This window comes from Carya illinoinensis, chromosome 3 (genome assembly GCF_018687715.1).
Source record: "Carya illinoinensis cultivar Pawnee chromosome 3, C.illinoinensisPawnee_v1, whole genome shotgun sequence".
Lineage (NCBI taxonomy): Eukaryota > Viridiplantae > Streptophyta > Magnoliopsida > Fagales > Juglandaceae > Carya > Carya illinoinensis.
The window spans coordinates 5,913,913-5,935,313 of NC_056754.1; the positions used below are offsets into that span (position 1 = coordinate 5,913,913).

General features: G+C 35.1%; 2 protein-coding genes across 2 annotated transcripts; one reads left to right on the forward strand and one right to left on the reverse strand.

The window, feature by feature from the left end:
• The first annotated feature begins 13,160 nt into the window (after nt 1-13,160).
• LOC122302974 (receptor protein kinase-like protein ZAR1) lies at nt 13,161-15,896 on the forward strand. The gene is made up of 2 exons (XM_043114468.1): nt 13,161-14,907; nt 15,123-15,896. The coding sequence occupies exons 1-2, from the start codon at nt 13,440-13,442 to the stop codon at nt 15,797-15,799; spliced, it is 2,145 nt and encodes a 714-aa protein (XP_042970402.1). The 5' UTR covers nt 13,161-13,439; the 3' UTR covers nt 15,800-15,896.
• A 2,226-nt stretch (nt 15,897-18,122) lies between these two features.
• LOC122302843 lies at nt 18,123-20,622 on the reverse strand. Its single transcript, XM_043114278.1, has 2 exons — nt 19,630-20,622; nt 18,123-19,237 (listed from the first exon to the last, which is right to left on the reverse strand). The coding sequence occupies exons 1-2, from the start codon at nt 20,331-20,333 to the stop codon at nt 18,511-18,513; spliced, it is 1,431 nt and encodes a 476-aa protein (XP_042970212.1). The 5' UTR covers nt 20,334-20,622; the 3' UTR covers nt 18,123-18,510.
• Nucleotides 20,623-21,401: the final 779 nt, after the last annotated feature.

Sequence of the window (21,401 nt, forward strand, 5' to 3'; positions counted from 1 at the left end):
TATTTTGAAGATATTTGATGTTAGTTTCAAAGATATGAAATTTTATGCAAAGAGATATTCAAATAAGCCAAAGTGTGGATATTCTTGGCTAAATTTATGTTTTGGTTAATTTCTAACCATGTGATCTTGAATTAGAAGCTTATATATGTTTTAGGACATCTTTTTAAACCATGTGATGGTTTGGTTTGAAGATCATATAAATATAAGTCATAGATCAAGAGATTTATCAAAACTAGTTGAGGAAAAAGTTTATGTTTTTGGACTAAGTGTAAAACCAAAAACTCCAAATGTTATTTTGTGATTTTGGTGACTTTAGTTTGATGATTTAAAGCATGGTTGATGTTAGGATGATATTATTAATATGTTAGAAGTAAGATTTGATTTTTGAAATTCTTGGAGATGTTTTGATTTAAGGTCAAAACTTGTGATTCAAGTGCTTGGATCTTTTTATAAAAAAGTTTATTGTTAATTATTAGCTTTTTCTAAATGGATGTTTTAAGTATGGTTTTGAACTTAGAATTGGAAGATGTTTGTTGCAAAATTTTGGTTTAAGCATGAGTTTTGAAGTTGGAAGGAATTGCAACAAAAATCAAAGGAAATGGCCTATGGATGTTTCGGCCATAGTGTGTTTTCCATAGTTGTGTTTTGTTTTAAATTTTTCTGAGTTGATATTTAAGTTTAGAACAAAATTTACATGAGGAATGTAAATTTTGGAAACTTTTGAAGTTAGTATGCAAAATCCTTAAGTTATGGGTAAAACGGTCATTTTCCCACATGTAGAGAGTAAAATGAAAATTTTACTCTTTAAGTTAGTATTTTCCATATTTCAAATTATTAGTGATTTAGTTCTAACTTTTAGAATCACTAATTACAGTTCCTCGTGATCGCACTTGAAGTTTTATAAGAAACGCGGAGATCGAGGTAAGTTAGCTTTTAACTTACTAGCAGTCTACTGTGTATGTGTGCTAAGTAAAAGAACTACAGTGTATGTATGTATGTTATCATATGTGTCATGCCATGTCAAGTTATTATGTAATTGTCTATTATACAGAATTTATTCTGTCATCAATTTTTATCTGTTACATAATATATTCTGTTATGTATTACTGTACATTACAAGTACGTCATGCTAAGTATGTCATCTATTACATGTAAGTCAAGTCATGTAATATTCATTGTTGCAAGTATGTCATGTTAAATATGTTGTCTATTATATGTTATGCCATGTTACGAAATGTTTCTATCTCAAGTTGGTCATGTATTCTAAGTTATGTTCAAGTCACGTTATGTTACGTCAGGACTTCAGTCCTTTCGTATTCCAGTCACATTTCATCTTGAGTACATTATGATGTGTAGAATACATGGGGCCACAACAACTGTGGAGTATGTATTTAACTACAATTGTGATACGTAAAATATATGGGGCCACAACAACTGTGGAGTATGTATTTTTCATGTTAAGTCAAGTTTGTGTAGAATACATGGGGCCACAACAATTGTGGAGTATGTATTTTTAAATGTTAAGTCAAGTTGTGTAGAATACATGGGGCCACAACAACTGTGGAGTATGTATTTAACTACAAATGTGATGCGTAAAATACATTGGGCCACAACAACTGTGGAGTATGTATTTTTCATGTTAAGTCAAGTTTGTGTAGAATACATGGGGCCACAACAACTGTGGAGTATGTATTTTTAATGTTAAGTCAAGTTTGTGAAGAATACATGGGGCCACAACAACTGTGGAGTATGTATTTACACGTAAAATATATGGGGCCACAACAACTGTGGAGTATGTATTTTTCATGTTAATTCAAGTTTCAAAGCAAGTTCATGCTAAGTCAAGTTTCAGATCAAGTTCATGTCAAGTCAAGTTCAGTTCATGTTTCAATTTAAGTTATGTGAATTATGCTATGTTGTACTCCAAGTTATGCTTTAATTACTTATAAATTTGATTATGCATTTATGCTTTTACTGTCATCCATGCATCATTAGCTTGTGTGGAAGTTTTTTGTTAACTTACTGAGATTTGTAATCAAATCTCACTTTGGTAGTCCCAACTACCATTCCCCCCGAATGGTAGATCTTGTTACAGGACCTGAAGGAGAATCAGGAGCTGATCAACTAGACACAGTTGACTAAGTGACGGTGCGACATAAATGTTAATATAGTAATTAACGTAAATTACTACTTGTACGATTGAGTTGCATCTCTACTACTTTTTGGATCATAACCATTTTGGACTAGTGTTGTGATCTTAGTTGTTCAATGGATTTTTATGTATGAAGTATGTTTTAAGCATTTGGGATATTTTCAATTTGGTGCATAGTATTGCTAAAGAAAAAATTTATCCGCTGCGAATATTGCATATTGTTAGATGCATGTTAGGAATATTGCATCTTATATGTCATGAACGGGGGCAGGTAACCTTGTGTTGCATGTCTCGACGCTTCAAATGTCCGTCCGATCCTAAACGGAATTTGGGGGCGTCACAGGTATAGAATTAGGGACAACAATAAGTGATGTTTGAATTCAATACGAACACGATACGATATTAACATATTTGATTTTTATGTTAATGAGTTTGGGTTAAATTGGATTAACCCATTAAGATTCTATTTATAAACAAGTAAATCGGTTTAATAAAAACTAATCTATTGTGACTAGTTTAGATTTTTATTTATAATCACAATTTTATTATTGTTAGATTGTAATATTAGTATTTTTTAATATGTTTATGTTTTTGTTGTTAGAATTGTAATTCAAAAGCTATTCTTATATTGTTAATATCGAGATTGTAATATTATTTTTATTATAAGTTAAAATTTGAAAATTATCGATATTTTTTATTAGTACTAATTGTTTTTATTTAGATAGTGTAACTACTAATAAGTATATATTTTAACTTTTATATGAAATTATGTTAATCAGGTTAAATGAGTTATGTGAATTAGTTCAATCCATTTACATTTAATGAGTTATGTTGTGTTGATCAATTTTTGATTTAATTATTAAATAGATCAAAAAGGGTGACACGATACAACTCGTTATTTCAATGAGTCATGTTAGAGTTTGAAAATTTGACACGTTTAACTTAATGAGTTGGGTCTAGACTGAGTCACATAGTCGAATTATAGGTTTGGATGGTAAGATGAGAATTTTTTATTTTAAATGAAAGTTGAATAAAATATTATTTTTTTAATATTATTATTGTTTTAAAATTTGAAAAACTTAAATGGAAATTTGAAAAAATTGAATTATTTATTATATTTTATGTAAGAATTTAAAAAAATTATAATGATGATATGAGATGAGATGAGATGAGAATTTTGTATCTCATTTTAACTACCAAACCTACCGACACGACACAAATTACCACACATATGCAAGGAGTAGTGATGCATCTCCTTCCATTCTAATTTACATGCTCTCTATTTTGCTTTCGTGAATACAGAAGTCCAGGAGAAATCTACGTTCCTAGCAGTTAAATAAGCAGAAGCCCCTTTTCACTTGTATAACATAAGCTACTTTAGAAGAGGTCCATCAATCTCACACCTCCTTTTTGCTGATGACCTGATTTTCTTTGGAGAGGCGACTCATCAAAATGCCAAAACATTTGCTAGTTGTCTTGACACTTACATGTCCTGGTTTGGCCAAAGAGCCAACCATCAAAAATCTTCAATCTATTTCAGTACCAACTCTTCAAATCAAACCTTTTGTGAAATAAAAGAGATTCTGAATTACAAAATATCCCCGCCAAAATTGAGATATCTTAGACTCCCACTCTACTTAGGAGCAGGGGAAAAAAATTCTTTCAGGAAATTAAGGAAAAAGTTCATAATAGACTTCAAGGTTAGAAAACAAAGATTCTATTCCAAGCAGGAAGAACAACCCTAATAAGATCAGTGGCAAATGCTATACCTTCATACACTATGTCCACTCTTTGGATGCTAGCCACTATAACAAAACAAATGGACAATTCTTGTCACAACTTTTGGTGGGGATATGATAATCAGAATAGTTATAAATTCATTCCAAAAGCTTGGATTTCAATATGCATGCCTAAATGTTGGGGTGGTTTTGGTATAAAAAAATTCTCTATTTTCAACAAAGCACTCATCTCAAAATTTGCTTGATCTCTGATGACAAACATGAGCACTCTCTGGAAAAATTTCTTAACGAGCAAATACTTGAAAACCATCAACTTTTCCGAAGTAAGATCCAATCCTTCCGATTCCTGGTTCTAAAAAGGTCTTTTAAAGTAAAGAGATTTTGTAAAAAATAGTAGATTTTTCCAAATCAACAATGGAACAACTACAAGAGTGTGGACTAACCCATAGATTTCTGAATTATTGACTCTGACACCACTCCCTAATCCAAATATCAACAACATTGATCTAGAAATGAAAGTAGCTGAATTAACTCTAGAGGAGCCAAGAAGATGGAATACTCTTTTACTACAGGCCCTCTTCACCCCTGAATTAGTCAATGTCATATAAAGAATCCCCATTTCCACTGTGAACTGCACCTCTATGGAAGATAAGCTCAAATAGATTCATCAATCAACTGTGATTTTCTCGGTTAAATCAGCATACTCTGCCCTTGTGTGTCCTCAGAATCAAACTCAATCGCAACTCCCAGATGAAGACTGAAAAAAATTATGAAAAATTAAAATTCAAGATCGTTTAAAACATTTCTTCTAAAAAGTAAAACATCAAATTCTTCCTATCAAATCTATACTTAAAAGATTCATCCCAATGGAAGCAATCAAGAACTTTGTCCCTTGTGCAAAATGGAGGAAGAAAATTTAACTCACTTATTCTTTAACTGTCATTTCTCTCGAATTCTTTAGAGACAGTCAATATGGTCTATTAATATTGAAACCTTTTCTCATCATTCCATCCAATATTGGATTTCAATCATCATAGATCCCACAAGAAAGTTAGGAATACCCTGAGAAGATTCGCACCCTTTTCAAATATTTGCGGTTCTATCTATGGATAACATATGGTTCATTAGGAACCAAACCACTCATGGTGCCCAATGTCCCTCAATTTTTGAGTTTATCACTACAGTTATAAAAAAAATTCATGGAACATCTAGCGGCCTGGAGCATGAAAGAATTCCAACATGAACCCCTTTGGCAACCCCACAAAATGGAGTTTTCTTTATCTCCTACAATGTTACTGTCAGAAAAAATGGAAGCATCATAGCAACTAGCAGGTTAGAAATGGGCACTCCAGTATTTGTGTAACAGCCCGCTAGAAATTCAATTGTAGTATTTCTATTGACTTTAGAAATCTCGTGAAGACTCTATAAGCTTTCACGAATCCATTAATCATATAGGTTTTAGTCTAACTACATAGTTAGTGTTATTACTCATTATGGTATCAGAAGTGTGTTTTTGATTATTGGAGATAGTTAGAAGTGTCTAAATGTATTATGGTTTGTACCATTAGACTCGGAGGGTTATATAAGGTCTTATGGCGCAATAATACTTTTTCATATTTTCGGACGAAACGTCTGTTCAAAATTGTGGATATTATTGGATAAAAATATCTTGAACTAATTTTTGTGGATATTATTGGATAAAAATATTTTAAACTAATTTCGTGGATATTATTGGATAAAAATATCTTGAGTTGATTTTTGTAGATATTATTAGGTAAGAGAGTCCTACACTCCATTCTCACTTTGGGTAAGAGAGTTCTACACTTAACTCTCACTTCGGGTAAGAGAGTCCTACACTTAACTCTCACTCCAGCCTCATCTCTTCCATATATCATCCATAAGTATCTCCAGCAACCCCTCCCCACGAAATTATCTTCATTTACACTTTTCATTGAAATAATACCAAACACTCTCTCTCGGACAGCTTTTAGGTGTTCTTTTGCACGCCCATTTCAAAATTTTTATAAGTGTTTTATCATAAAGTCTCATTCATAGAAATTGTTCCTTTTTTAGTCTAGTTTACGTGGATATCTTATTTGTCCCATTTGAAGATCATTTGATCAGTCAAATATTATGTAAACTATAGAAAGGTCATTCTGGGAGATAAACTGGAGAATATGTTATAGTTTGAAATTTTTGACCAAGCTAATGGATAGATATTGGTCTAAAATTTTTATGGAGTATTGTTAACATGTGTATATGATTATTGGTTGGGGATTTTTGCATGATTAAAAGTTTTGATGAAAGATTTTCTTAGATTTAGAAACTTAGAAACTGGAAGAGGAAAAACAGTTTCTGTTTTAAGAAAGTTTAACTCTTTGGTGGTCTAAACCTATTCCAATGACTTTGATAATTTTATTGGAGGATTCTAAGCATCTTATATACATGCTATATTATTATTTTGAATATATTTGATGTTAGTTTCAAATATATGAAATTTTATGTAAAGAGATATTCAAATAAGCCAAAGTGTGGATGTTCTTGGCTAAATTTATATTTTGGTTAATTTTTAACCATGTGATCTTGAATTAGAAGCTTATATATATTTTAGGACATCTTTTTAAACCATGTGATGGTTTGGTTTGAAGATCACATCTTTATAAGTCATAGATCAAAAGGTTAATCAAAACAAGTTAGAAACAAAAATCAATAGAAATAGCATATGAGAATTTCGGCCCTATGGAGTTTTAATAGTTGTGATTAGTTTTAAATTTTTCTAAATTGATATTTGAGTTGAGGATAAAATTTACATGAGGCATGTAAATTTTGGTGACTTTTGGAGTTAGTATGCAAAATCCTTAAGTTATGGGTAAAACGGTCATTTTTCTACATGTAGAGAGTAAAATAAAAATTTTACTCTTTAAATTAGTATTTTTCATATTTCAAGTTATTAGTGATTTAGTGCTAATTTTTAGAATCACTAATTACAGTTCCTCGTGATCACGCTTGAGGTTTTATAAGAAACGCGGAGATGGAGGTAAGTTAGCTTTTAACTTACTAGCAGTCTACTGTGTATGTATGCTAAGTAAATGAACTACAGTGTATATATGTGTATTATCATATATATCATGCCATGCCAAGTTATCACGTAATTGTCTATTATACAGAATTTATTCTGTTCTCAATTTTTATCTGTTATATAATATATTCTGTCATGTATTACTGTACATTACAAGTATGTCATGTTAAATATGTCATCTATTACATATATGTCAAGTCATGTAATATTCATTGTTGCAAGTATGTCATGTTAAATATGTTGTATATTATATGTTATGCCACGTTACGAAATGTTTCTATCTCAAGTTGGTCATGTATTTCAAGTTATGTTCAAGTCACGTTATGTTACGTCAAGATTTCAGTCCTTTCGTATTCTAGTCACGTTTCATATTGAGTGTGTAGAATACATGGGGCCACAACAACTGTGGAGTATGTATTTTTCATGTTAAGTCAAGTTTCAGAACAAGTTCATAATAAGTCAAGTTTCATATCATGTTCATGTTAAGTCAAGTTTCAGAGCAAGTTCATGCTAAGTCAAGGTTCAAATCAAGTTCATGTCAATTCAAGTTCAGTTCATATTTCAATTTAAGTTATGTCAATTATGCTATGTTGTACGTCAAGTTATGTTTTAATTACTTATGAATTTGATTATGCAATTATGTTTTTACTGTCATCCATACATCATTAGCTTGTGTGGAAGTTTTTTGTTAACTTGTTGAGATTTGTAATCAAATCTCACTGTGGTAGTCCCAACTACCGTTCCTCCCGAATGGTAGATCTTGTTACAGGACCTGAAGGAGAATCAGAAGCTGACCAATAGACACAGTTGACTGAGCGACGATGCGACGTCAATGTTAATATAGTAGTTAACGTAAATTACTACTTATACGATGGAGTTGTATCTCCAGTAATTTTTGGATCATAAGTATTTTGGACTAGTATTATGATCTTAGTTGTTCAATGGGTCTTTATATATGAAGTATGTTTTAAACATTTGGGATATTTTCAATTTGGTGCATAGTATTGCTAAAGAAAAATTTATCCGCTGCGAATATTGCATAATGTTATATGCATGTTAGGAACATTACATCTTATATGTCATGAACGGGGGCAGGTAATCTTCTATTGCATGTCTTGACGCTTTAAATGTCCGTTCAATCCCAAACGGAATTTGGGGGCGTCACAATTTACACAACCAGATTTTATCCAAAATTCAAATTTCAATATAAAAGAAGCATCAACAACATAAATGGCAGTTACTGAGGTAGCAAATAGAGGACTCAAGAGAATAGTTATAGAAGGAGATTCAACACAAGCAATTTCAATCATCAACAACCCAAATGCTGCAACAGATTGGGAAATGCAGACAACCACTAGAGATATTCATTACAAGCTTCAAGATTTTGATCAGTGGACTACAAAAAAAAATTATCAATCTCAGAATCGATGCGCGCATAGTTTGGCGCAATGGGTTGCTTCTCACAATTTGTACGGAAGCATACCCCTAAACCATATTCCACCATGTCTTCTAGACTTTCCAAATGGAAAAGACTCCCCTAATGCTATATAATTAATTTGCTACTTCCTTCCGTATTAAGTTTATGGAATTAATGAAACTTGCTTATTAAAAAAATAATAATAAAAATAAATAAATAAATAAGCAAAAGCTCCCAAAAAAAAATTAAAAAATAAAAGCCCACGGCCACGGAATGGCACGTAGCTTCGTCTCGGCAAGGACGGACCTATTGTATTGAGAATTACAGTGTTGCTTATATATTATACAAAAAAAATGTAAATAATTTGAAAAATTGCTAAAAAAAAAAGGAAAGTTAAAATACAATTTGGCAAATTTGTTACAATAGCTGCTACATATAGTAGGTACTGTTTATTTTGTAAATATTTTTTATTATTTATATTTCATTTACTCTTTCATTTTCTTTTATTTCGATTTTTACCATATAAGCAAATTCTTTTTATTGTTAATTATTTAAAACACATCTATTTTATTTTCTTCTAAAAAATATCTTGAAAATATTTTTTATCCATTTTTTTCATATTTTGATTTAAATTTAAATTTTTATTTAGCTTAAAGAAAAAAAAATTATTTAAATGATATGAAAAAAATAGATAAGCTAAAATATGATATATTATAAAAATTAATATGTAAAATAAAGAAAGTAAAATTTGATGATGTATTTTGAAGGATAAAGGAATTATTATGAATGCTCTTAGAACAACAAGAAGTAATTGGTCTCATGGAATGGGCCATCGAGATTAGTTACTAACAATTAACATGTGAGATAATTTTGTAAATAGTTGTGAATTAAGTTATTAATAATAGTAAAATAATTTGAGTGAAGATATTTTATTGTGTTTTGAGAAATAAGAGAGAAATGATTGAATAACAATATTGTAAAGTTAAAATATTATTACAATGTAAGTTTTTAATATTATTTTTGTTTTGAAATTTAAAAAAATTATATTATTTTTTATATTTTATTCTAAAGTTTAAAAAAATTGTAATGATTATTTAAAAAAGTGAAAGACTTGAAATTAAAATATATTTTATATTTAAATTATATTTGAAAATGAAATTATGAGATGAGATTCAATTTTTAAACAAATCTTTGGAGCCTACAATAAAAGAGATAGATACATAAATTAAATCTCGTAGCATAAATATTTAATAAATATTACTAGAAGTACTTTTAAATGTCTATTTCTCTTCACTTTTAAGTCCTAAAATTCAATCAATGGGGACCCAAATCCTAGTTTAATTACGTAAAACTCAAGATCTCTTAAGTTTTAAATTTAAATTGAGAGGGAGATAGACATTAAAGTAATAATATTTATTGAGGGCCATCCCTGTAATTGCACAAGATCGTGATCCCCACTCTCATGAATGACTAGCAATATAGAAAAAAAATACCAGTTGATACCTCATCATGACGTACTTTGGGCCAAAGAACATGCCGCGTTATTGGCGCCACCACTGACGGGGGACGACAAAGGCGAAGTCGTAAGTCTTAAATTACCACCCCTATATTAAGTGGTAGAAATGCATCTCCTGCCATTCTAATTTACACGCTTTGAGCTTTCTCTATTTTGCTTTCGTGAATACAGAAGTCCCGGAGAAATCTACGTTCCTAGCAGTTAAATAAGCGCCACCAAACACATCCCCCCCCCCCCCCCCCCCAACACACAAAAAACAAAAATAAATAAATAAAGCCCAAGGCCACGGAATGGCGCGTAGATTCATCTCGACAATGACGGATCCATTGTATTGAGAATTTCAGCATATTAAAATAAACAGAACTGCTAGATACAGTCGGTAAATATAAGCAGGATGTAAACGATTGTACGGAATGAATAAAAAAAAGTTATAAAAATAATTTTTTTTTCATACGGGTCCCATATTAATTCACTTTTTTCAAAACAACTACACGCCGCTTGCACAATCACGACTGCAAATATCATTTCTCTAAAATAAAAAGAAAGTTAAAATACAATTTATTATAGTAACTCGCTACATATAGTGGATATTATCATCTTGTAAATATTTTTTTTATTATTTATATTTCATTTGCCCTCTAATTTTCTTTTACTTTGATTTTCAACATTTTAAGTAAATTATTTTTATTGGATCGTGCCTTCTATTTGGCTCGTTGAGCTTTCGGCTTGGGTGTCCCTCCTGGACCAATACTCTTTCAATGGCATAGTCTGATGCTTCAGTGTGCACTTTGATAGGCATAGTAGAGTCTGGCAACTTCAATACGGGTTCCTCTATCACGACCTCTTCAAGTCCTCAAAGGCTCACTGGCACTTGCCTTATCCCCTTAAATGAAAGCCAATGCCAAGGCTTTCTTCAAAAGATCTGTGAGTGGAGCAGGCTTCCGTTAGTATCAAGCGATGAACCGGATATACATATAAAAATTTCTTTCAAAAGGCCAAGAAATGAACTTAGCTCGGTCATAGGGACTCCCCACTCTTCTATTGCCTTCACCTTTTGCTTGTCCATCCTAATCTTGCCATCCTCTATCCCAATGACCTAGGAACATTACTTCTCGCATGGGCAAACATCCAACTACTTCCTATATATCAGAAACGAGTGCAGCTTTCCAATATGATGAGAAGGAAGTTTGACTGGTACAAAAAAAAGCAATTGTGAATTGAGACTATTTTTTGGCTTGTTTTCATGCGCGTTAGAAAGTAATTATCATCTCATACAAGAAAGGGCTACTCGCCACAGAGTAGGCCTACTAAGATAAAAGCAGATCATGAACCCAAAAGAATAGATACGGTTCCGGGTAAGCTGGAGAGCTTGGCCCGATCTTACTCAATAAGGTGATGGATCGCAAGATTGACAATGCTATTATGCCCATTACGCCAAAAACAACGAGACAATGTATATCGTGTTGAGAGATTCCATCCAGAGATGCAAGACGAGTATTTTGGGGGATATGACAATACGAGTATAGTATAATGGGCATGCGAGTATAAATATAACTAAAAGATTGGAATAAAAAATTGCACAGGACTTCTTGATCAAGTGTCAAGGCTGGGAGAACAGACTTCAAATAAAGGCATACGCTAGACTGAAAGAGCCCAACAGTGTATGATGTGAAGAAAAAATAAATAAGCTGATATATGATATATTGAAAAAGTCAGTATATAAAATAGAAAAAGTGAGATTTGATAATATATTTTAAAAGATAAGATAAATAAACCATTATGAATGCTCTTAGAATAGCAGTAAGTAATTGGTCCCTGGGAATGGGCCATCGAGATTAGTTACCGACAATTAACATGTGAGATAATGTTGTAAATAGTTGTGAAATAATTTCTCAATTGTAATAAAATGATTTGAGTTAAGATGTTTTATTGTGTTTTGTGAAATGAGAGAAAAAAATTGAATAAAAATATTATAAAGTTAAAATATTGTTATAATATAATTTTTTAATATTATTTCTTTTTAGAAATTTAAAAAAATTATGTTGTTCTTTGTGTTTTATTTAGAAGTTTGAAAAAATTATATTGATTATTTGAAAATGTGGACGATTTAAAATTAAAAAATATTTATATTTAAGTGATATTCAGAAAGGAAATTATGAGATGAGATTTACTTTCCAAACAAGCTCTTAATTTAAAGTTGGAGCCTCCGGTAAGAGAATAGAGACATAAATTAAATCTCATAACATAAATATTCAATAAATATTACTAGACCTACTTTTAAATGTCTATTTTTCTTCTCTTTGAAGTCCTAAAATTCAATCAGTGGGGACCCAAATCCTCGTCTAACTCCGTAAAACTCAAGAGCTCTTAAGTTTTAAATTTAAATTGAGATGAAGATAGACATTAAAATAATAATATTTATTGAGGACCATTCCTGTAATTGTACAAGATCGAGATCCCCACTCTCATGAATGACTAGCACTTTAGAAAAAATACTAGTTGATACTTCATCATGACGTACTTTTGGCCTAAGAACATGCCGCGTTATTGGCGCCACCACTGACGGGGGACGACAAAGGTGGAGTCATAACTCATAAGTCTTTGAGGAAGTCCATTTCGTTTCGATCATTGTCATGGAAAGAATGTATGAGGCAGAAGCAGCAGTCAAAGCAATCCTACCAAAGTTTTTATGAACATCATTCAGCTGCTGCATTTGTGCCGTGTGAGCACCAAGCATCGCCTCCAATCACGCCAAAACAGACTGCAACTTTAAGAAAAACATGACCCTCAAGATGCCAGCCCACCCCCATGACAACTCTGTCTGCAAGAGAAAGCGAAAAGGGACTCTTCATGAGTCTCGTTTGCTGAAGAGTCCCTTTTCGCCGGCTTGATCGAATAGATTGACAGCCCATGAACTCAGGAATAAGTACATAAAAAAGCAAATTTGTAAGTCATTAAAAGCTGGAAAATCATTACAAATTATGAAACATGATACTTGAATTTTGACATAATAATAAAGCATTTCCTACGTCAATTAATTAATATGAATAGCTATGTCACGATTGATTTTGCTTTTGTTGGAAGATGGAAGGGTGTGTGACGCAATTAATCAATCTTTATATACTTATCTTTTGGAATTTAAATTGGACTTGGAGTACTCCTAGCAAAACTAATAAGCGCTAATAGATACTAATCCTCGGACCAAAAAGAAAAAACAAACAACTTCCAAGAAAGCTATAAAATTCTAATTATAGAAAATCATGATAGAATTCAAGTGTTTGGGACCCGGGAAAACCTAACTTCTGGCCTTTTCCACGTTTTGTCCTCATGAATATGTCTCACCCTTCATTACTTATTTTTCTAGTCACTGCCGTAACAAACAAACGGCTACTTGTTTGTATTACTCTGCACATTCTGTGTCAGTCTGTGCAAATCTGAGTCATTTTAGTCACATGTATCGATTCCTAGTACATTAGTTTTCCCAGCAAACCCATATTTCTTCTCTGCAATCCCTCCGAGAGTCGCCTTTCCAGAAGATGGATTTACAAGCGATTTGCTTGTCTTTCCTCATGTGCAACTTGTTTGCTATTGTAGGTTCACTAAATGATGAAGGTTCTGCTCTTTTGTCATTCAAACAATCGTTAGAAAACAGCTCAAATAGCCGTCTGTATAACTGGAACCCTTACGACGAAAGTCCTTGTTCATGGAATGGAGTTGAATGCAGAGAAGAAAAGGTGGTCTCTCTCACCATTCCAAACAGGAAACTCGTGGGGTTTATTCCCGCCTCCCTTGGAAAGCTAACTTCACTTCGCCATGTTAATCTTCGGAAAAACAAGATCTATGGAAGTTTGCCGGCCGAGTTATTTGATGCTGCAGGGCTAAAAAGCTTGGTCCTTTCAGGAAATTCATTATCCGGGCCTATTCCTAAAGAGATAGGGAAGCTTAGGCACCTAAAAACATTAGACCTTTCACACAACTACTTCAATGGTTCCATACCTTCATCTCTGGTTCAGTGCAGGAGATTAAAGATGCTTGTCCTGGGTCAAAACAGTTTAACTGGCTCTATTCCAGATGAATTTGGAAATAGTTTGATAACTCTTCAAATAGTCAATCTTTCCTTCAACAAACTCAGCGGACCCATTCCTAGCAACATGGGCAATTTTTCAAGCTTAGAAGGAACACTCGATCTATCACACAATTTTCTTAATGGTTCTATCCCAGCAAGCCTGGGGAGCTTACATCCGACAGTATATATTGATCTTAGTTACAACAATCTTAGTGGACCAATCCCACAATTCGGTACTCTGTCGAATGTAGGACCAACAGCTTTCACTGGCAACTCTATGCTCTGTGGAACACCATTAAAGATTCCATGTCCTTCAAGAATTCCTGATTTTCAATCTATATTACCCTACCCTTCTCAAAATCCAGATGGTAGGTCTGGCAAGAATGATGAAGGCAAAGGCAAATATTCAACTCGGGCTATTTTGATCTCAATTATTGCCAGTGTAGCGGGAATCTGCCTTGTTTGGTTGGTGGTCTCCTATCGGTGCAGAAGAACTTCTGCCGGTCAAGGTGGCGTACGTGTTGGTGGCTGCAGTTTTGAGAAAGCATTGATGGTTAGAAAAGAGTTTTTCTGCTTTGCAAAACAAGACCCAGAGACCTTATCAGAAAATATTGAGCAGTACAAGTTTGTGCATCTGGAACAGCAGCCTAGTTTTAATCTAGACCAACTTCTGAAAGCGTCCGCTTTTCTATTGGGTAGGAGTGGAACTGGGATTGTGTATAAAGTTGTTCTTGAAAGTGGGCTTGCCTTAGCAGTGAGAAGATTGGGAGAAGATGGAGGCTCTCAGAGGTTTAGGGAGTTCCAATCTGAAGTGGAAGCAATTGGAAAAGTCAGACATCCCAATATCGTGGCTCTTCGAGCTTATTGCTGGTCTGTCGACGAGAAGCTGCTCATCTATGATTATATACCCAACGGTGACCTCGCCACTGTAATTCATGGTAAAGCTTAATCACACCAACCTTTATTCTTTAAATGTTCTCTGTTTTCCCCTCTTTCAATGCTTCCAAACACATGCATGAATTAATTAATACAAAGCTGCATATGGGTCATTTTTTCTTTTTTCACATTTTAGTTTTCTCCAGTTTGAAATTCTGTAAAGAATTCCGTATGTGTTTTCTTCTTACACATTTTTGTTCTAATCTTCTGGCACCAGGGAAAGCTGGAATAGTGCCCTTCAAACCACTCTCATGGCCTTTTCGATTAAGAATCATGAAAGGAATAGCGAGAGGCTTGGCTTATCTCCATGAATTCAGTCCCAAAAGGTATGTTCATGGAAACTTGAGGCCTAGCAACATACTACTTGGGCAGATGATGGAACCCCACATCTCAGACTTCGGACTTCGCCTGCTCACTAATATAGACGGAGAATCCCAAACATATGAATTGGAACAAATGAGTAATGGAACACCACAAAGCAGTTCTCCGTACGAATTTCTGCCACCAAGTCCGACATTAACAGCAAGGTCTAGCTATCAAGCTCCTGAGGCGTCTAGACTCACCAAGCCATCACAAAAGTGGGATATCTACTCATATGGGGTGATTTTACTAGAGATGATTTCTGGAAAGTTTCCAGTGATGAAGATTGGTTGCCTGGAAATGAATCTGGTTCAATGGATTCAGCTCAGCATTGAGGATAGGAAGCCACTCTCCCATGTCTTGGACCCCTTCATGGGTCATGATTTAGACAATGAGGAGGAGATGGTAGCCATAATTAAAATTGCTCTAGCCTGCGTTCAAAGGAGCCCTGAAAAGAGACCTTCTATGAGGTACGTTTGTGATAATTTGGAAAGACTGGCCTCATCCACTTTATCGAGAGACAATACCGGATAGCATGTTTGTTCATTGTCCTTATGAATTGCAGGTAGAAAACTTTGTCTCCACGAGTAGATCTATTAGTTTCTTTAAAAGATGACCTCGAATTTCTGGACATGTATTCTGCCACTACTGCCTTCTTTATCGGACTTCTAACATCCATTTCCCTTACTTGGGTAGAAATAATCTACTTACCTTAGTTTCGGTTTGGTATTAGAAAATTTTGAGATGATAATTTTGAGTTTTAAAATAAAATATTATATTTGTTTTGAGATTTGAAAAAGTTAAGAAAAAGTTGAATTATTTATTATATTTTGTATGAATATTTGAAAAAGTTATAATGATGAGATGATAATTTTGAGTTTGAGATGAAAATTTTCAAATGCCAAACCGGACAGTATGCGTTATGTGTAATCCTTGCCATTAAGAAGGCTGACAAAATAGCTAGACAAAAATAGAAAGAGCAAACAATATCTGCAGTTAGACATAACGGCTTCCAAAAAAAGTTAACCATCATAAAATTAGGCCTTCTTTAAGAGAAGATCTACAAGGTTATGTATAAGACAGAAGCAATCACATCAAGTAGAACATCATAATACTCTAAAAAGTAAGATTTTAAAAAATGGGATTGTATATGGAGCACCTGGAAATCTCCCTTAACCGTTAAATGCATCCATTGCTTTACAAACTAACTAATTTCACCTATAAAGTTGGACAACGGGGAAGAAAAACTCAAATCATAAGCCAAGGACACTTGATTGCCCAAATGAAAGCAATTGTCTCAATTTTCTTTTTAATTTTACCGTGTGTACCTTTCTCCTTTTTCTTCTTAATAGAAAATGATAAATTCTGGAGGCAACCGGGGTTGCATCCCCGCCGTGGCAGCCGACTTATTTAATAAAAAATGCCAGAGAGAGACAAACAAAAAACAAAATGCCAGAGAGAGAGAGAGATTCCATCGTCTTCCTTCTTCTTCAAATACGGCTTTCGTCTAGGAAGATGGTGGCAACAGAAAAATCAAATTAGAAAGATTGGCCAAAGCAGTCTAGATGGGATGTCAACAACGTTTATAAAGAGTTAGAACAAAAATCCGATTCTTATCTTCTAAGAATACACCAGGCCTAACTACCACACCATCAAGATAGAAAATTGCATATCGGATAGAAAGTAGCAGATATTAAGAAATGTAAAGGAATTAATGTTGAGGGTCCACCCCATTTGTGCCCATGTGTTGATGATGTCCAATTCACATGATTGTGTTCCTCCCATGTGCTTCCATGTGAATTGGACATTGAGCATCTCCAGCTTGTGTCCAGCGATTGTAATGTGGAGGGAGATGAGTTTAACCTCTCCTATAAATATGAGAGGTCATCTGAAAATCATCCCATTGAGAGAATGAAGTGAGAAGTGTGTGTAGTGCTATTTGAGATAGAGAGTTGTTTTGAATATAGTGTTTCCGTCCAGTGGATGTAGACAAATTGCCGAACCACTTAAATATTGTCTCTATCTATTTTGTGTTTATTATCTGGGCAGCTCTAGGCACAACAATTAACAGATACATAAGAGAACTAGAAACCAAGCTACATCTCTAAAAAATAAATAAATGAAACCCTGAGCTAATTTGAAGAGGTGTAGTTCAAATGAAAAACCACGGAAATTGAGGAAATGTATTGCAGAGAAATAAGAGGGACAAAAAATTACTCCTTTTCTAAGTTACTTTTTTTCTCCATCAAGGAATTGGAATTTTAAATTCAGAGCTCCAGGTGCAGAGCAGAATTTTACATGCTATTATTAGTGTAATAAGAAGAGAAAAGAACAGATCATCTAAAAGGGGCTAGCAAAGGAAAAGAAGGAAAATGCCGTTATCAACCATGGCAAAGTTGAGAGGCTGTATAAAGGGGTCCTCGGCGTGGCAGTCACCGTCTGCATTGTATTTTGCGGCGGATAGAGGCGAATTGAAGTCGAAGTTGCAGTCGCAATGTTTAGCGGCGAAGGTGGAGTTGACGACCTCAATTGCCGGCACATCTCGTCCCCTCCCTCTTGAAGCTCTTCTACTTCTATTTTCATTAAATTGAGAATTGGCTGACATGGCAGCCGGTGCCACGACAGGGACGCAACCCTGGTTGCCTACAGAATTTCTCATAGAAAAGGGATGGTTTCAAGCACGACATAACTGAGATGGCTCATTTCACAGGGCCTTAAAACATGGTAAGTAATTAGATTTCAAACAACTTTGCATATTGCATCATGTTAAGATTACATAGCCTTTCGTCCCAGTAGGCGGATGCCAGCAATGGCACGCCACACACGAGCAATTAAACTACAAGCACATCAGACGGTGTAAATGAAAGCCCTTATATGAATAGTATTATAACCTCGCCTTCAAGTATAAAACCATTCTTTGTGTTCTACAACCTGATATGAAAGATTTTATATCATATACAATACAAGCAACATAACATTGGTGAAAAAAGGGTAAACAAACAAAAACAAAAGTTTAATTCTCATCCCAGACAGTGAACACAAACCCATATCAAAGTGAGAAACCAAGTAGGCAAGCTTTTCAAAATTTAAAGTCACCAGAGGATTTCTACCAAAATTTTTTCTTCCCAGCGAATAGAATCATAGCGGCTGCCAGGGTCTGATCTCTTGCTTGAGGTTGTCTTTACGCAAATAAGCAAAAGCCTCGGATCCTGTTTGAGGCTTTAATCATGGTTTGTAATAAGAACTCAGGGTGGTGGAGGCTGAGATTTGTATATTTGGATGCGTGCAGGATCATCATCCAGCTCATTCCTGAAATTAGGAGGTTCCCTGGAAGGAATAGAAGTAGACTGAGGTTGGTGATGCATCTCAGGAATGCCCATGAGCTGTTGCTGATTTTCATCGTAATGACTGTGCACCAGTGGCATGGCTACATTGGCATGGCCACTTCTGTAGATCTGTGAGGCTAAATCAGGCTTGGCAGGAGTTACTGTAGCGTCCTTGTAAGCAACTTGGGGACTGATCAATGAAGGATTTGGATGAATAGGATGCTGATTGGAAGCAGTTGCAGTGTTAACCAAACCAAATTGCATAGGCAAATCACCGGGCGTCATCTGTCCAACAGGCACGAAGTAAACAGGGAAAAGCTGATTGGGCTGATAATGGAACTGCTGCTGCGGCTGGGCTGAATAAATCTGGTAACAAGGCGAAATTGGCAATACGCCCGTAGGGTTATGGTGTATGTAGTTGGCGCCAACTTGTACAAACTGGACTTTTTGCTGGAGTTGATTTGATTGTAAAGATAATGGACACCCAGCAACCGAATGGATACGGGAGAAAGAATCAGATGGGACTTTAGTCTCTAGTTCAGGGTGCTTACAAGGTACACCACTCTCCAAGAAAGAAACTTGAACAACAGGATCTAGGCAAGTTGCAGCCTGTGGGTGGGTAATGGCACTTGTAACACTATTATCACTGCGAAAAATTAGACAACCAACCACTCAAGTCATATTTCCACTTCGTATTTCTTCCAGCAAGAAATCATTTTGCCTCTGAAAAAAATTCTTTTTTTGTGGAAAATGAAAGTATAGGAAATCGAAGGAACCAACAATGTCGAATTTTTTACATGAATGTCAAAACCTCTTACAAGCGAGATCTTCCTAGTACAGACTCTTACTAGTCAGAGTCGGATTTTCCTAAAATGAGAATTTCAAGAATATTATCTAAACACACAACAGATTAGTCTGAAATTAAAGTCATTGCCTTTCCTCTTCCTCATATTTTCTAAGCAAACGAAAACTGGATGTGAGCGAGAAGAATCGGACGAGTCTAGAAAACAGAGCAAAGCCCAGAAACTGTCGGTGTACCTTGCAAACGAGTCCGAAGAAAGCAACGTAACCTTAATGTCTTGCAGATTAGCCCCGCCATGAGCATCCTCAGCCTGAGCCTTGAGCGAAGACAAATTGCTCGAAGAAGCCGAAGACGAAGCAGACCCGAAAGACGAAGAAGACTCCAAGACCATCGACTCCGCATTGGAAGCGGCACTATTACTCAACTCCCCACCACTGAAACTCTCACTCTGGCCATCACCATCACCCTCCCTACCCATTACCACAACTTTCTGCATAATCTTGGCGCTCTTAAGCGCATCAGAGAACCAAACCTCGGTCTTGGGGTGATGAATGACGGAGGGCGGGAAGAGAAACAATCTGATGCGGGAGGACGTAGTAGAAGATGAGGAGAAGGAGCAGGAGGAAGAGGAGAGGCGGATGAGGTGGTGTAGGAAGAAGAGAAGGTCGGGGTCGGAGGCGAGGGGGATGAGGGAGGAGAGGTCGTGGTGGGGAGGGAGCAGGTACTTGAGGGTGAAAGGGAAAGGGACAGAGAGTGTAGAGGAGAGAAGGGTGGTGAAGGAGGAGAGCGTGGTGATGATGAGGGGGTTGAGGGAGATGATCTTGGTGTCGCCGCCTGCGTAGCAGAGTGAGTTGGTGCTTAGCCGTGGGACTATGTGACCGCCATAGCTGCACATTAGCCGGAGCTTCGTGGCAGTGGTAGTGATGGGTGGTGGGTCCATGGTGGAGATCGAGATCGAGGGTTTTCGATAAGTAGTTGAAAGTTTGGTTTGAAACTTTGAAGGGGGGAACAAACGAAGCGGCTGAGCCGAGAGAGAGACGAGTACGAGGGGTCTTGAGGTTTGACAAAGATGATACTTACGTTATGGATAAAGTCGGAAGTAGAACTTTGTGCGTGTGTTGTGCTGAGTTAGGGTAACAGGTGGCTCGGACGGGGATGTGGGAAGAAGCCACATCAGTTTCCTCAGATTTTTGGGAATAACTACGTGTAAACTGGTGGAGCCATCGAGAGGGGTCACCTGGAAAAAGTATCACCGCAAATGTTTTCCTTTTTTTTCCATCCTTGTGTTAAAACTTCTAGGATCCCCCCTCCCGGGGCAGAAGATTTGAAGGATTTGATAAGGAATAATTTCCATGTTTGCATGGATAAGAAAGACGATTGAGAAGAAAGAAAGAAAGATGGAGGTGTTGGATAAACGCGGCTGATTATGTTAGAAGCATGTAACTCAAATTTTGGTAGCTACTTCTTAATGACAATTTGGGCTATGTTAGTTGTTTCCTTCATTAATTATATGAAAGAAAAATGTATTGAAATGAATAATTATGATTATATGCATTTCATTCCCTTTCATCTTATCTTTATTGCTTCTCAGTAGCCAAAAACATTTGGTAAACACACTCGATTGGTTTTGGAGTCTTTCATTTGGTCTCTATGGATATCATAGGTGTTTAAAAAAAGTTCAAATTCGGAACTTTCGCTTAGGCTAACCAAATATGTTATAAACTTTCAACTTTCATGGATCAGATCAACGTGGAAGGTTATATTTAATTGATCCAACCTTAAAATATTTTAGTTTAAAATATGCAAAACATGATACCATTTCAAGGTTTTAAAGGTATATATATATACACATACATACATGTTATTTTCAAATAAATAACATGCAAGAAAAATGGCATTGTTTGGGCCAAGAGAACTAGAAAAGAGACCGATGTTAATTTTATGCATTTTTTTTTTTAATGAAAGAGATGAAGGCCACATATCTATGAGTGATCATCTTCTAATTTTA